Source organism: Trachypithecus francoisi, unplaced genomic scaffold, assembly GCF_009764315.1.
Source record: "Trachypithecus francoisi isolate TF-2019V2 unplaced genomic scaffold, Tfra_2.0 Lachesis_group13, whole genome shotgun sequence".
NCBI classification, from domain to species: Eukaryota; Metazoa; Chordata; class Mammalia; order Primates; family Cercopithecidae; genus Trachypithecus; species Trachypithecus francoisi.
The window spans coordinates 44572402-44589042 of record NW_022681458.1 but is presented as its reverse complement, the minus strand read 5'-3'; the positions used below and the strand labels follow the sequence as shown (position 1 = coordinate 44589042).

Below are 16641 nucleotides of genomic sequence, written 5' to 3'. Positions count from 1 at the left end.
CTCAAGGGAGAAAGCACATAATGGTTTTGGAAACCTGTTTGGTGAGATATACTGAGCACACAGGTTTCCAAAAATGAAACCACTGGCATTTTTAAATCTGGTGAAATATTTAAAATACATTGAAAAATAAAGACAACAGTTATCACAAAGACCAGTATAAATACAAATCAGATTTAAAGGTTTGCTATACTCCCTTCCAATATTTTAAACATAAAATATTTTACAGAGAGTTGTAGTAGTTCTTTTATAGCCTTCCCTGAAGACATTTTTTACTCAACTTGCCTACTTAGAGGTAACCACTATCCAGAAATCAATATGGTCCCTTGCCTTCCATGTTTTTATGCTTTCATTACATAGTCATAGTCATGTATCCATAAATATAACAGCATTGTTTTGTAGCCCAACTTAAATATATGTAAATATACAAACACATTTAATTGGCATATAAATCTAGGGTGTGCATATATATGGCATATATACAGTGCGCATATATTATAGCATATATAGTGCATACACGCTATACATAGTGTTTATATAGCATGTATATATCTAGCATATATAGTGTATACATGCTATACATAGTGTTTATGTAGCATGTTTATGTAATGTGTATATATATTCACTATACATAGTGTGTATAGGTATATGTTCACGTAGACTTTAAACTAGTTTTATTTCCTTTTTTATAATTTAAAAAATCAAAATATATCCAAATGTACTGAATTCATCTACAACGCTGGGCCTGACTAGACAGCCAGGAAACAGACTTTCAAAGCAAGATAAAAATGTTACTGGAGAAGTCATTTTTCAATAAGAACAACTTCTTGCATTTTTCTTTGTGTAAAGATAAAATCGCTTATCAAACAAACTTCCATGAACATAACAAAGGAATTTTGCTTGGGTTCATGGTAATAGTCAGTCTAGTAAATTGGTTATTTAAATTTTATTTGCAATTGACTTTTGAGTATAGTGGTTATTTACCTGACAAAATCAGGAGTTCAATGATCTCTGCATCTCCCAGAAATGAGGCCACATGAAGAGGGGTTCGTTTCTCAGAATCCTGAAATACACAACGTCAAAGACATACAACAGGTCAGTGGCAGCTGGGGGTCCCTTTTGAAGACATAGTAAGACGTGTCACTCACTCTGTGGTTAATGCATGTGGAAGACCATGAACACCAAACATTCGAGTAATTTCTGGTTATGCATTTGCTCTCAACATACCCTATAGTTACACATAACAAAAGGATTCCATTTTCTGTGTCTGTGCTTGGTATTTGCCCACTTGCTCCTTTTACTGAAGCCCAGCTGAGGTCAAAGAGAGACCATTATACATTGATGTCTATTGACATCATTGATGAATTTCAACTTACAGTATTTCCAAACCTTCAGGATGGTTAAAAAAAAAATCTAACCTACCATAACAACATAGTTCAAAGCTTTCAATGACTTATTTTCTTTCTAAGGAAACATAGTGGAATGGTTCACAAGGACATTAAACATAAGTACGGTCATTTTCTCCTTTCTATGCTTGTTAATTGTTGTTTGGACCACTGCCCATTCACAAAATACTTATTGAATGCTTACTCTGTGCCTGGAACCAAATTCTGGGGACAGAGGGATGACTACAACAGGCCTGGTCCCTGCCCTCATGAAACTCACATTCAAGTGGGGAGGTTGACATTAGTATACTAGACAATAGTATAGCAGGCAATAGTATACTAGATACACATGAGATTACTTCAGATAGTGATAAAGGCTATGACAAAATTAAAACACGGAATGGGATTAAGTGATTCAGGAGATGGGAATAAGAGTGGTCAGTGAGGCCTTTCTGAGGATGTTGACATTAAGGCTGAGAGCTAAGGTTGATATTATCTCTGTTTTATGTATAAGAAGACTGTAGCTCAAATTTTAAAATTTCCTCGAGATTCTACTGGCATATAGCATAGTCAAGATCTGACCTTCACCCAGCAGACTTCAGTCTGTATCTTTGGCAAGGTATTGAACTGATTGTGCTGAGAGGCAGCATGGTAACATGCAAGGGAAAAAAGCATTGCTTCCTCATCTGTAAATCGGCGATAATAAAATCTCCCTTAGAGGGCTGATAAGAGGACTAAAGATCATATAAGTAAATAAAGCCCTAGGCAAACAGGAGCCTGTTATTGTCATTGGCATAGAGAGTTGTGTGATTATCTTTCCTCCAAGACTGAAAACTTCCTGGAGTAAAGAACTGGCCTCACTCTTCTTTATCCCCATAGTATCAGCATACTTGGTGCTCAGCATAAATTGGCTGAACTAACCAGTCTACATGTATGGCTTCTTCCACTAACTTCCATTGACTCCTCCATAGCAATGGTAACCAAAGCCCATCTGCTATGTCTTTAAGGTTTCTCCTAAAACTAGCATGTATGTTAGTTTCAAGTTTCTTGGATTCCCTGTTGATTTTAATCATTATTCCTTTCATGATTTGATTATATAATACATCTAACAATCCTTGATTAGCCCAAGGATATTATTCCATTTTCTGACAATCCAGACCCTCTGCTCTTCCTCTGTCTCTCACAGATTATTGCTTTTAGACATTTCATGACTCACTAATATCTAAAACAGATGGCAGGCAGGGGACACAACAAGAATTGATCTTCAAACCAGTCTATTTGTTAGAAAGTCTGGTAAGTAGGTTTTATAAAGAATGCACTACCATTAAGTAGACAAAAAGGAGTTTGGATTCACTGGAAACTCATGTTATCTGTGTACGGCTGCAGGCAATTACTATGGAAAAATGAAAATAGGGCAGTCATGCAACTATAAAATAATGGTATGCACTGGAAAATTCAGTACGATACATGACTGCAATCAACCTTGTTATAGATATATCACCCTATCTTTGAAAATAAAGATTCAGTATTTGAAATCATGTTAACTTATTTGAGAATCAAGTGTATTAATTTGTGCAATGAACTATATAAGCTGAGAACAGATTTCCATAAATGTTTTCTATTTCTATTGATATCCTTAGATGCATTTTCCATTTTAGCCTCATGTTCCCTTTGAATCTTCGCTATATCTACTTAAAATTTTCTACTGGGATTTTTGGATAAAAGCTATGTAATTATATGTTCTTTTGTGAACTGAATTGGTTTCAGGGTTTGGTTCAACAAATTAAACCCTGCCTAAGTGATTTAAACAGGGACTATTCCAACCCAAATTATGACTTCATTTGACCTGAAGCAAAGGCAACCCTGTTTGAGATCTTGGCCTCAAATAAAAAGCTAAGAAAACTCCAACATCCCTCCCTACCTTGCAAATCTGGTGGGCCTGTCATGATATGACTGGTTTTGCTGATTCCATGGCCCCTTTTATGACACAGTTTGTTCAAACCAAAGTTTCTATAACATAAAAAGGGTGTGTTGCATGAATACTGTAAAAATTCTTGATGATGAATCCCAGTGTTCCTGTTAACATGTGTTTAAAGGTTTCTGGTAGTTTCCAGGACAACTACGCGAATTGATACTCTCCTTTAGTGACATGGCACAGACAGGTAACTGCAGAGAAGACTTGTATTCAGGCAGTACTCCTTTTGTTCTCCAAAGCAGCAGAAATATAGAAACAATCACATGTGCTATTAAGACCTTAACCAACATAATAGTGCATTTCCACTACTGACCAAGGGTTGCTAACGCCTTCTCTTCTAACAAGGAACACCTGATCATGAGTCAAAGCGAGAATGACCAAGCCACAGTAATCACCATGCTGGATAGAGAGAAATCAGCCAGGAGGTAGCAGTATGTCCTCTGCCTAGGTAGAAGGCCATTCTACTTTGCCATAAGCTAAACTAACAGAGTAGGAGACGCAATAATAGAAGGAGGGTGAAGGCTCTGGAGAAAAGAGAATAGTAGTAATAATACTGGTTAAAATGGGTTCTAGCCCAATGACATCCTTAGGGTGTCTAGAAGAAGAAACAAATCTAGTTGGTTATTATGAAGTGCTTTTATTTTTATTTTTTCCAAATACCTGCCCAACTATTCTACTACTCCATCTCAAAACATTCCTATCAGGGGAGTCACACCTTTTACAACTGTGTTCTTAAGTCTTATTACCACCATTTAAAAGATAAAGAATCTGAGCCTAGGACAGTTTGTATGACTTAACCCAATGCAGCAAACTGATGTCAAAGAATTAGGTGTCCTGGTTCCCAACCTGAAACTTTTTTCTTTATAAAAATGAAAGCAGGCTGGGCGCGGTGGCTCACGCCTGTAATCCTAGCACTTTTGGAGGCTGAGGTGGGCGGATCGAGACCATCCTGGCTAACTTGGTGAAACTCCGTCTCTACTAAAAATACAAAAAATTAGCCAGGCCTGGTGGCAGGTGCCTGTAGTCCCAGCTACTTGGGAGGCTGAGGCAAGAGAATGGCGTGAACCCAGGAGGCGGAGCTTGCAGTGAGTCAAGGTTGCACCACTGCACTCCAGCCTGGGTGACAGAGCAAGACTCCGTCTCAAAAAAAAAAAAAAAGAAAGCAAGAACAACATCTTAGAAGTTCATGTGACAGTCTAAAAATCTTTCTACTATGATCCCTAAGAAATCATGAGAAAAATGTGACAAACATACAGTAAACATCGTTTGAAATGAACTTAGAAGAAATTAAATAGAAAGGGGCCAGAAATGGGGGGGTGGGCGGTAAATAGAGAACCCAAGCTGAAGCACATGAACTTATAGTGCAGGGATAGGTCAATACACCAGGCACTTGGGGCTTAACACTTGCAGGCAGTGGGAGATAAGGCAGAGAACTAGAACCGCGACCTCCAACTAAAGAAAGACCCTTGAAGTGGCCTTGAAGAAAGACTCCTGAAGTGAAATAGTGGACTTGGAATAAAACAATGACAAACACTCACATAGGCAGATGGCAAAGAGATGCCTTGTCCTAGGTTCTTGGTAGTGGAATAAAATGTTTCCACTGAGCATCCACATCCCCAGAGTCTGCCCTCATGTGGTTTAGAGCTTTGAATTCACATTGCCGGTATAGTCTAGGAATTTCCTTTTTTTTTTTCTCCAGGAACTTTCAAGCTGAAATATGTACCAAAAAATGGGTTTGAGACCAATAATACCCCTGGTTCCTAGAAGAAGAAACAAAACCTAGCTGGATGGATATGCCCTCAATCCAGTCAACCTGAGACACCCACTGATTAAATCTCCGTTGAAAATGAACTCACAAGCCTAAGCCATAAGACTCGTGGAAATGTTCACCATAAGCAAGAGTCAGAAGACTGAAGAACCAGCAAGAACTTGAGATCACAGAAGAATGAGATGAAGAACAGGGATGACATTTAAATTCACTTAAGACACAAAGGACAAAGTGTAAGGGGGGAAACCCCCATTATTTTTGAAAAACAAACAAAATTTGGAGGAAGAGATAATGAAGCAAGTATTATGGAAAGCAGTACCAAAACATGATGCTAGATAGCATCTAAAATTTTGGTCTAAGAGGGATCAAAACTCAGAGTAAAAAAAGAAAGGGGAGGAGAAAGGAAAAATAAGCACAGGAACTTTGGGGTATGTTTTACAATCATTTATTCAGCCATATTATCTAGACATAGATATTTATTTAGAATCTATTATATGCCAGACATTGAGGTACACATTAGGGATACAAAATTTAAAATATCTAGCCCTCTTACCCTAAAGAAACTTGCAGTCCACTGATCGGTTTCTAAATGTAGGACATTAGAATAAAAACAATAGCAGGAAAGTGGCAAATAGCGATATCCATGATGTTAAATGATTTGTGAACGTATCAAATGCAATGAGACAAAAATATCTCAGTGAATACTTCCCCCAAACCCCTCCATATCCGCGCTGGCCTGGGCAGTAAGTCTTAACTGACAAGAAAAAAAAAAATCTCTTCTGAATTGGGAATTAAACACATCTTGCCCAGAACTTCCTAAAGGTCCTATTGGTTCCAAGTTATCTGGGAATCTTGGAAGCCCTCAAGGGCCAGCCTTCTGGGTCAGTCAGAGAGTCTAGCCTGTATCTTACAGGCTGGCTCAGGGGTAGTTCCTGGATCAAAATTGGAATCCAGTACCAGGGCAGGACCAGAGCAGCATTAACCTATAGTGGCCAAGCTAAGTGCACTATTTGCATTCATTTTCATCTTTTACCCAAGTGGACTCTCTGTGATGACCAACAGTTGAATTGTTACATAGTCCTTTATAACACCCATGAATACAAGAGGGGAAAATAACCCAAAAGCAGGCACAGCAAGATTAACACACGCTGAAATGGCTCATCAGCATAGTTTTTAAAGACTGTCCAAACACCACAAAAAGGAAGGTCTTTTTTCATCACCCAGTAGCTCCAATTCCACATAGTCCTTTGCAGACAGATTCTGACGCATGAGAAATGAGAAGACCCAGGTTCCTCCAGAAGGAAGAACAGTAAACCCTCCCATTCTATGAATAGCCAAAGATGCACACAGCCAGCAGGGGTCTGAGCTAAATTTGCAGTATGTCTCACAGAGATCAGGCAGAGGAAGTTGAGTTGTCTGTTTACCAAAGAAGAAGCAGATGAAAGAAAATAGGGAACTTGAAGTATGTACATGCAAAGTGAGTTTGACATGGGCAGAGAGGCCATTCTGGTAGCTAAAAACACCGTGTAGACAGGCAGACTGAGGGGCACCCCACGCCTGTTTCGAAGATTAAGAATTGTTACATGCTTTGGAAATTCTCAGCTAGAATACATGATCTAATCTGCATTCTAAGTATCTGTTATACACCAAAACAAACATTTCACCCTATATATGAATATCTTACATACCAAGACAGATAGATGGAGCAATATTAAGAAAACAAGCCTATGAAATACAGAAGTTAAGTTTGGGCTGGACATGGTGGCTCATGCATGTAATCCCAGCACTCTGGGAGGCTGAGGCAGGTGGATGGCTTAAGCCCAGGAAATTGAGACCAGGAGACCTCGTCTCTATTAAAAGTAATTTTTTAAAATTAGCTGGGCATGACAGCATGTGCCTGTGGTCCCAGACACTTGAGAGGCTGAGGTGGGAGGATTGCTTGAGCCCAGAAGATCAAGAGGTCAAGGCTGCAGTAGTGAACTGTGATCACACCATTGCACTCTAATGCACCATCTTTTTTGGCAGAGCAAGACCCTGCCAAAAAAAAAAAAAAAAAGAAAGAAGAAGAAGAGGAAGAAGAGGAATAAGAAGAGGAAGAAGAGGAGGAAGAAGAAGAAGGAGAAGGAAGAAGGAGGAGAAGGAGGAGGAAGAGAAGGGTTCCAATTATCAATTCAAACTTCCAAATTCCCACTAAAATTAAAGAAGCTGGTAGATAACTGACAACTTAGGCCCAACTAGCTTAATGTGATATTGAACAGAGATCACTAGAGGCAAGAAGATGTCTAAAGAAACTCTGAACACATACACACAACAGGTACCTTGGAAGTATTTCAAATTACATGAGGATAGGAGCCAAAGAAGACACAAAATGGGAAGAATGCTTGCAAAAACATGTTAACATTTTTCTATGTCTCCTTCAGAACTCTAGTTTAAAAAAATACCTTTAGGGGTAAAGATGCCATCTTCAGAAATGCAAATGGTTCTGAAAATAATTTGAAGTATGCGTTTGTATGTGTGTGTTTTTGTGTGTAAGAGAGAAAGGTGGGGGAGGGAGAGAGAGAGAGAGAAGGAGGGAAGGAGAGAAGGGATTAGGTTGTTTTTAATTATTCAAACACTATTACAAACAGTGTTGCAGTGTACATCTTTGTACATGTCTCTCAGTGCATACATGTGAGAATTTCTCTGAAGTAGATACCCAAAAAAAGAAGCACTGGATTAGGGTACACACACACATTTGATTGTATTAAGTATCACTAAATAACTTTCAAAGTATTAACAGTTTTACTAATTTACACTCCTACCAGTTACATATTCGTTCCTTTTCCTAACATCCTTGCCAATATCTGATGCTATTGGCTTTCTTACTCTTTGCCAGTATGTTATGCTTGACATGGTATGTTCTAGTTTTTTCAACTACAAACTGCCTATATGTATCTTTACCCATTGTTAAATTCAGTTATTAGTCTTTTCCTTGTGTGTGGAGTTTTTTATATTGTTTAATTCAACTTTCAATGAAAATTCAAGTTATGTATTCACCTAGACACAACAGAAATGAATCAATGTTTTCCCCAAGTTAACATAAGAGAGAAATTTAAATTTACAGTCCTTATTCATCCCTAATGCATGCATTGTCTCATAAAGCTGAATTTTCCTTGTGTGCTGCCTCCCATGCCTCAAAAGTGACAGCAAATCTCTGCCCCCACACGCTCCCACCACCACACAATTGTATTCAACCATCACACTCTGTTGGTATTGTAACCCATCCGTTTGAATGTAACATGAATATATATTTCTCATGTAGAAAATATAGATATATTTTCTATCTCTAAACATGTTCAAATTATAAGTTATACTCTCAATATGATATCTAACTCCTGAAATGAAGTAAGAATCACTCAAAAGAATTAAAATGATGATAAAATAAGAAAAATGAGAATGCCAAAGACATTTTTATTTTATCTCCCTTACATAACTAGACACTGGATATTTTATTGCACTAATTTCTAAAAATAAAATAATGTATATTGAGCAAAAATTTTATCAGCTATTTTATATTTTCAAATTTGATCCTTAAAGCAATACTGTGAGGTAAATATGAGCATCCCCATTTCACTGTTGAGGAACCTGAGATTTTGAGGTGACAAGTAACTGTCCAGAGTCACAAAGCTAGTAAGTGGTAGAACCAAGATTCAAAACCAGATCTGATTCCATTGTTCACACTCTTGTTGGCTTTGGGATGGTTATAAGCCTTGGTAAATACAATGAAAGTTACTCTCCATTATAATTAGCATGCTTGCCCTAAATACTCTAGTCCCAAGGGCAAAAGGCTTGTATGTAAAAAAGCATAAGCAGGCAAGAAGAATAAAATTGGACAACTAACATTACCTGATTTTAGGGCTTATTATAAAGCTACAGTAATCAAAACAATATGGTATTGGTGCAAAGAAAACTGGTGAAATAATAGCCTTGTCAACAAATGGTCCTAGAACAATGAGATATTCATATTTTTAAAAAGGAACTTTGGTCCATACCTTGAATCCTAAACAAAAATTAAATCAAAATGGATCATAGAACTAAATGTAAAACTTAAAATTATAAAATGTCTAAAGGAAACATAGGCAAGATCTTTCCACCTTGGGTTAGGCAAAGATTTCTTAGATATGACATCAAAGTAAAACCCATAAAAGGATAAATTGGTAAATAGCATTTTATCAAAATGACTAATGTCCACTCTTTGAAACACACTGGTAAGAGAATGAAGATACACCACAGACTGGGGGAAAATATTTGTAAAGCATATATATTGGATAAAGGAGTTCTATCTAGAATCTAGAAAACAACTCTAAATAACTATGAAAGCAAACAATCCAATTAAAAAGTAGGCAAGGCCGGGCACGGTGGCTCAAGCCTGTAATCCCAGCACTTTGGGAGGCCGAGACGGGCGGATCACGAGGTCAGGAGATCGAGACCATCCTGGCTAACACGGTGAAACCCCGTCTCTACTAAAAAAATACAAAAAACTAGCCGGGCGAGGTGGCGGGCGCCTGTAGTCCCAGCTACTCGGGAGACTGAGGCAGGAGAATGGCGTGAACCCGGGGGGCGGAGCTTGCAGTGAGCTGAGATCCAGCCACTGCACTCCAGTTCGGGCGACAGAGCAAGACTCCATCTCAAAAAAAAAAAAAGTAGGCAAAAGATTTGAACAGATATTTCACCAAAGATATACAGATAGCAAATAAGCATATAAAACAATGCTCACTGGGCTGGGCGCGGTGGCTCACACCTGTAATTCCAACACTTTGGGAGCCCAAGGCGGGCAGATCACGAGGTCAGGAGATCAAGACCATCCTGGCTAACACAGTGAAACCCTATCTCTACTAAAAATACAAAAAATTAGCCAGGCGTGATGTCGGGCGCCTGTAGTCCAAGCTACTTAGGAGGTTGAGGCAGGAGAATGGCGTGAACCTGGGAGGCGGAGCTTGCAGTGAACAGAGATCGCGCCACTGTACTCCAGCCTGGGCAACAGAGTGAGAGTCCATCTCCAAAAAAAAAAAAAAAAAAGATGCTCACCATCATTGGTCATTAGAGAAAGACAAATGAAAGCCATATTACATACTTATTAAAATTGCTAAAATTAGAAGGACTAATGATACCAAGTGTTGGTGAAGATGTGGAGGAACTATAACACTCAGGCACTGCTGGTAGGAGTGGGAAATGATATAGTCACTTTGAAAAACAGTCTGGCAATTTCTTAAAAACTTAAACATATACCACCATATAAGCTAGGTATCCTACCCTTGGGTATTTACCCAAAAGAAAGGAAAGCATATGTCCATACAGAGACTTGCACATGAGTATTCATAACAGCTTCATCTGTAATAACCAAAAACTAGAAGTAATCCAAGTTTCCATCAATAGATGAATGGACAAACTTATTTCCACATAATGGAACACTACTCAGCAATTAAAAGGAATGAACTATGGATATATGTCACAACATGGATGAATCAAAATAATTGTGTGAGTGAAACAAATCAGGCAAACACAAAAAAGTACATATTGCATAAATCCACTTACATAAAATTCTAGAAAATGCAAACTAATACACAGTGACAGAAAGCAGATCAGCAGTTGCCTGAGGGGCCTAAGGGAGAGACTGGGAGGGGTAGCAGGGAGGGATTTGAAAGGAGAACAAGGAAGCTTTTGGAGCACTGGATATGTTCATTATCTCAATCATGGCAATGGTTTCCTATGTCAAAACTTCACAAACTATACACTTTAAATATGTGTAGTTTATTGTATGTCAATTATATTTCAATAAAGCGGTTTCATAAATACATAAGCAGGCAAATAAAATACATTCTCGCTCTTATGTAAAGTAAAAAAAGGCATATTTAAAAGTTAAAAATACCCCTAAGCAACAAAATTTATTCAGTTAATAGAAGAAAAGAAATAGCAAAATCGAATTAACCAATAGTGAGTTAATTTAGAGACAGCTCATGTTATGTCCTGGTCATGTACGGATGTAAAAGTGAAGTCTTACAAAAGAATGGCCTATTGGATCAAAATCTACAGGCTTTAAAAATAGGCACTGGCCGGGTGCAGTGGCTCATGCCTGTAATCCCAGCATTTTGGGAGGCCAAGGTGGGTGGATCACCTGAGGTCAGGAGTTCGAGACTAGCCTGGCCAACATTTTTAGCCCTCTCTACTAAAAATATAAAAAAAAAAAAAAAAATTAGCCTGGCATGGTGGCACATGCCCGTAATCCAAGCTGCTCCGGAGGCTGAGGCAGGAGAATTGCTTGAGCCCAAGAGGCAAAGGTTGCAGTGAGCAGAGATTGTGCCACTGCACTCCAGCCTGGCCGAGAGTGAGACTCTGTCAAAAAAAAAAAAAAAAGGCATAACCAAGATTCCTCTTCAAAATCTCTTAGAAAGTTTTTTGTTTCCTAAATGAAACCTTTGACAAATGCGCACTGAGTAAGGATGTAGAAAATAAATCTAGAAAATTAAGTATAAGTGGGAAGGCAAATGGTTTATGCCTAACCTTTGGATACACTACAACATGGAAGCACTGGATTGACATAGGACCCTGGGGTCTTACCACTGTGCCCAGACATTCCCAAGTGACAGAAGCCCTTTTAAAGGGTCTCTACTAGGGAAAGTTGATAAAGTACCAACTATCTGTAAGGCCCTGATATCACTTGGCCACGAATATTTCTTGAGAGCCAGCGGAAACAGAACATGGGAAAGGGTTCTGGTCCTTAAGTCCCACAGAATGAAAAACTGGCCAAGACGCTGTGCTTTGGTGCCAGCGAAACAGGAATATATATCCATCTACTGCCAAGACAATTATCAGGAGCTTCTGATGAAAACCAAAGCAGGTCTTCAGAGTACCACCTTCCCCCGCAGCCTAAAAGCTAATAAAGTTCACAATTGTTCTGTGCATGACCCCAAGCATATTAAGGAGTGTCTTTAAACTTAACGCATTTGTTGAAAAGTTTTCCATTCAAGTCGTAATTCTTGAACACATGGTGGGAATGTTTTACTGCTAAGTGTATTTAAGGAAACCCCCAGATTGGAACTGCTCTAACCAGTGAGGCGAGAAGTCTAGTTTCAGTTAGGGCCCCACCACAGGCTCACTGTCTCTTTTAATTCATTCATTAACCAATTTATTAAACAAACATAGATTAATGAGCGGCAGATAACCCAAAAAAATAACAATCAGCTGGGAAACTATCTCCTATTGATGAAAGGCTGAAAAGAAGACAGCTGCTAGTTTTTCACCCCTGTAATGGTGAAAATTTGTCATCAGATAAATGAACATACAGTGTCAGGATCAAAATCACAGGAGAGGAAGCTAGGATTATAAAATATTTAAACTTAAACTGGAAGGGCATCAGAGACATCCGCAGAGTTTAATTGATTGAAGGTCACACAGCTCTTGATGGCAATGGTGGAATCTTTCATTCATACAATAGACAAAAATATTTACTGGGGATCCGCCATGTGCCAAGCACTGTGCTCAGACCTGAAGATGCAGCAGCCTCCAAGGGACAGGGTCCCTGCCTTTATGAAGCCTGAAAGAATCTTGCTTTCTTGACTCCAGGCAGGGGACATTCTATTATAGTAGACTAATGCTAGATTAACACACCCATCAGCAAAGAGCACACACACACACACGGTGTTAGAAAATGTTAAACAGAAAGAAATTGTGCAATGAAAGGAGATGCTCAAAGGCATCTGCTCTGGACGTAACAATAACTCCTAGCTATGGGGTTCCCCCTTCTTCCTTTGCACTCCCTGGAATTAAAAGCAAAAGCTTATATATAGAACAGTTTCTGTGGTCCACAGAAAACCATTTTAACAGAAATGATTGGTAGTTCTTTCCAAGTTTTTTGAACCTCCAGGCAGATATTTTAGAAATAGAGTTTATGTGTAATACTCATAATAAAAATCACCAATGCAGTTTTCTGGCCCTAAGATACCAGATCAGCACAAGACACTAAGATGTTAACAGTAATTATCTCTGGGTGAATAATTTTATGGGCATTCTTCACTTTCTATTTTGTTTGACTGTGTTTCAAGACTTGCAGTTTAGAAACAAGAAAATAAAATTCCTCTTGTAAATAATAAAAGACTTTCCTATTTAAAAAAAAAACAGGTCTGCTCTAGCAAAAGCTTTTCTTAAGTAATCACAAATAGTAAAGCACTGGACATTATTTCCTATCCAAAGCCTTCAATATCTTATAGTAGGTTTTGAATAATTGATATGTGAGTGTGTTTTTTTGAGAATGACAAAACATTACATTTATGATTAAACATGGCAAAACTGTAATTTGCCTAGTGCTTCATAAACTTGCCAAGTACTGTTCTATATAGTACATCAGCTGATTCTTATGAAAATCCAGACAGACTGATCAAGTGGGTATTATTGTCCTCATTTTACAGGACAGGAATTAAGGTTGACTCAGAGTTAAGGGACTTGCCCAAAGTCACACACCAATATTTGGTGACCCTGGATTTCCTGACTCCACATCCTCTGCTCTCTCAACACCACTGTGTAAGGCACTAACTAACCATTAAGAATTCCTCTCTAAGGAAGAAACTGCTTCATGCTCCTCACAGTATTTTGGAGGCTTTTGGTTCTACCTAAATCTTTCTTTCTGATCTTTCTTATCAGGTGGACTATAGGATAGACATACATACACACACGCACATACACGCACACACATATGCATGCACTTTCATTAAAAAAAACTCTAGAGTCAGAATGACCCAACTTCGAATCCCTCCTCTGCCACGTATGAGCTGTGTGACTTTAAGTAAATAAATCAACCTGTCTGACTACTCATTTTTCTTTTTCATTGTAAAATGAAAAATAGGATTATCTACATGCAGGCACAGATTAGATGTCCAATAAGTATTAGCTCCTATTACTACTATTATCAATGACATGTTTGTGGCTTATCCCAATTTTTTAAATTCTCCTTGATGACTATAGAGGAAAATAAGGAGATGCAGGCAGATCCCTGGGGAGAACAAGTTTACAGGCAAGAAATTATATTTGTTTACAAGTAGAAGCATTTACTCTGCCCACAGCCAGCCAATAGCAGTGCTTGCCTGCCTCCTTTCCCCTCCATGAAGTAGTCAACCATTGCATCTTGTATCCTGGCCATTGTAGCCTGTCCTATCCCAACCCAAAGGTAACTGAAGCCTCTTTCAGACTCTAGAGTCGGGCCTTACATTCTTTATCCTTAATCTCATAGGACCCACAGCAGTCTCTTCCTCTGGTAGAACCCCCTAAAATACCTATATATCAGTGACTCTCACTCCCTGCTCAGAATATATCCCTGCTGCCCTGAAGGCCTCCTTTCCCATCTAGTCTCAATATCTGAGCAGAGTCAGATCTGGTTAAAACTGGACAGATGGGAGCTTCCCTGGGGGTTTGGATGTTGTACCCTTTCTCTCCTCACCCAAAGCTGAAAACCTTCAAATAAGGCATCCCCAAGCCAGAACATCCTCGCCAAATCTTTCTGACACTTGTCAAGAAAATTCTGCAGGCCAAGACACCTATGTTATCAATAGAAGCCCCTTCTTAGTAACTTAATTAGAAGTAAATCCACCACAGACTCATTACAGGTCCTCAGGCAGATAACCAGGGGGCCGCTTTCTGTATCAACAAAAAAGGAAAGTATTCGTCTATGCCCTTTCTAAATTGAGCCAGTGGAACAGAAAACCAAACACACTACAAAGATTCCTAATGGAGTATTCTGCTTAGTGAGGCTAGACCTCAAAATGGCAGACCTCCAAACCCCTTCATTACAGATTGAAATGAGTGCTCCCAGAACTGGGAGATGGCTACGCAACCGCACTTTTCGGAGATAAAGGTTATGGGAGATGCATCTCTACCTCCAGGGCAATGTCAAACAAACCTATACATACTTGAGCACACCCATCAAAAAAATGATCACTAGGGATGCATTTAGCCCTCATAAACTTGGACTGTATGGATGTTTTTCCCTAACCCAACTTTACATTGCTTTGTATTTCAGGACTAACTAGCATTTTTTCCACACAGGCTAAGAGCCCCTAGAATCCACACTTGAAATTCTTGCCTCTGAGAGAATAAAGAATGCAAGAACAGAGTCTTCTCCTACAAAAATCTCAAATACTCATACACTCAGCACCAGAGAGGACACAGGGATATGGCATTCCATGGATGGATTAAACAAGAATATGTATTTGGATGGCTTGTTTGCTTGCAATTATTATCTTTTCTCTATTGTGTTTATGTGTTCATGGAAGTGAATAATTTTTAATTTAAATGTATCTTGCTTTGCATACCATATGTATTTCTGAAAGTGGTCTACATATCAAATTGTGAAAAAGTGATTATTTTTTCCATTTAATTATAAAATAATGACTAGAGGACACGGGGTTCAATCAGCTGAGGATCCTGGGGCCTACTCTAGATTAGCAATCTTTGTGTCCCTCTCTGGGCAATCTGACCTCAAGATAGAACAGATCCAGGCATATCTCTCTAGCATATCAGACTTCCACTTCCTCTAGATAGGGAAAGTTAGCTCACACCATGCTATGGTCTCGTGGCTTGGAGGGTCTGCTCCTCTATTACCCACCTTCTTTCCACCAGCCCCAAGTCACTGGTGTGCTTCATACTCAGTCTTGAAATCCCCAGGAGACCCCATTGCTATTCGTGATCCATCTGGCTAAATGCCTTAGTCCACAGTGTGTTCTGGTATGTGGCATTTTCCTCTCTATAGTCCTTAAGTCAACGCTTATCTTAGATCACTCCCCAACTTCACCCCCAAGATGATATGCTTATGTTTTAAGCACAGCTGTTCCAACATGATTTCTCTTCCCACCCTAAATGTGACAAGACATTGAGGCTTCATTCCCTGAATGCCACTGAACAAAACCATCAGAGCTCTATGACCTTTGGTCTACTTCTTATGCACCATTTTATTTCTAAGAATTAGTATATCCTCCTCTATGAACCTAATGAGGTCCTTCTACCTTCTTCCCGCCAAGGCCAAGACTGCTGGCAGTGGTGCCTTCCTGTCCAAAAGGCGAGTCTCAGATAGATGGAAATGTAGAAGTGTGATGCTTTCAAATACGGCACAAAACTCCCTCTTGAGAACCAAGGACATTAGACATAAGGACAATGTTTTATTTTAAAGCCACAAAACAGGGAGCCTCTAATTTAAGAGTTTTGGGTCACTCGAAAGTCTTTTCACACTCAGCTCAAGTGTCCTTTCCTCTGAAACCTCTTCTGGTTCTCCACCCTGCACCCCCTCCTTCATGCCATAGGCTTCTGGACAGCACCATCACATCTAACTGCCTGATTTCCTTTTTCTGCCTCCCGCTAACTGGGCTATGGGTACAGGGCAGAAACAGTCTTATTCATCTCTGTATCAACCTAACAACACATCTGACATACAGTCAGTGCTCAATATATGTCTTGCAGGAATAGAAAGAAGTAACATATTAATCCATCTTAAA

The 16641-nt window shown here is 39.1% G+C and overlaps 1 protein-coding gene across 10 annotated transcripts in view; it reads right to left on the bottom strand.

Annotated features, from left to right (window-relative positions):
- Positions 1-16641, bottom strand: part of ANKRD44 (ankyrin repeat domain 44) — a 362557-nt gene that overhangs the window by 192055 nt on the left and 153861 nt on the right. For all 10 annotated transcript variants that reach the window (XM_033230774.1, XM_033230771.1, XM_033230773.1 and 7 more), the window contains exon 3: positions 982-1060. In XM_033230774.1, the coding sequence (XP_033086665.1) occupies positions 982-1060 (79 nt within the window). The remainder of the gene's footprint in view (positions 1-981; positions 1061-16641) is intronic.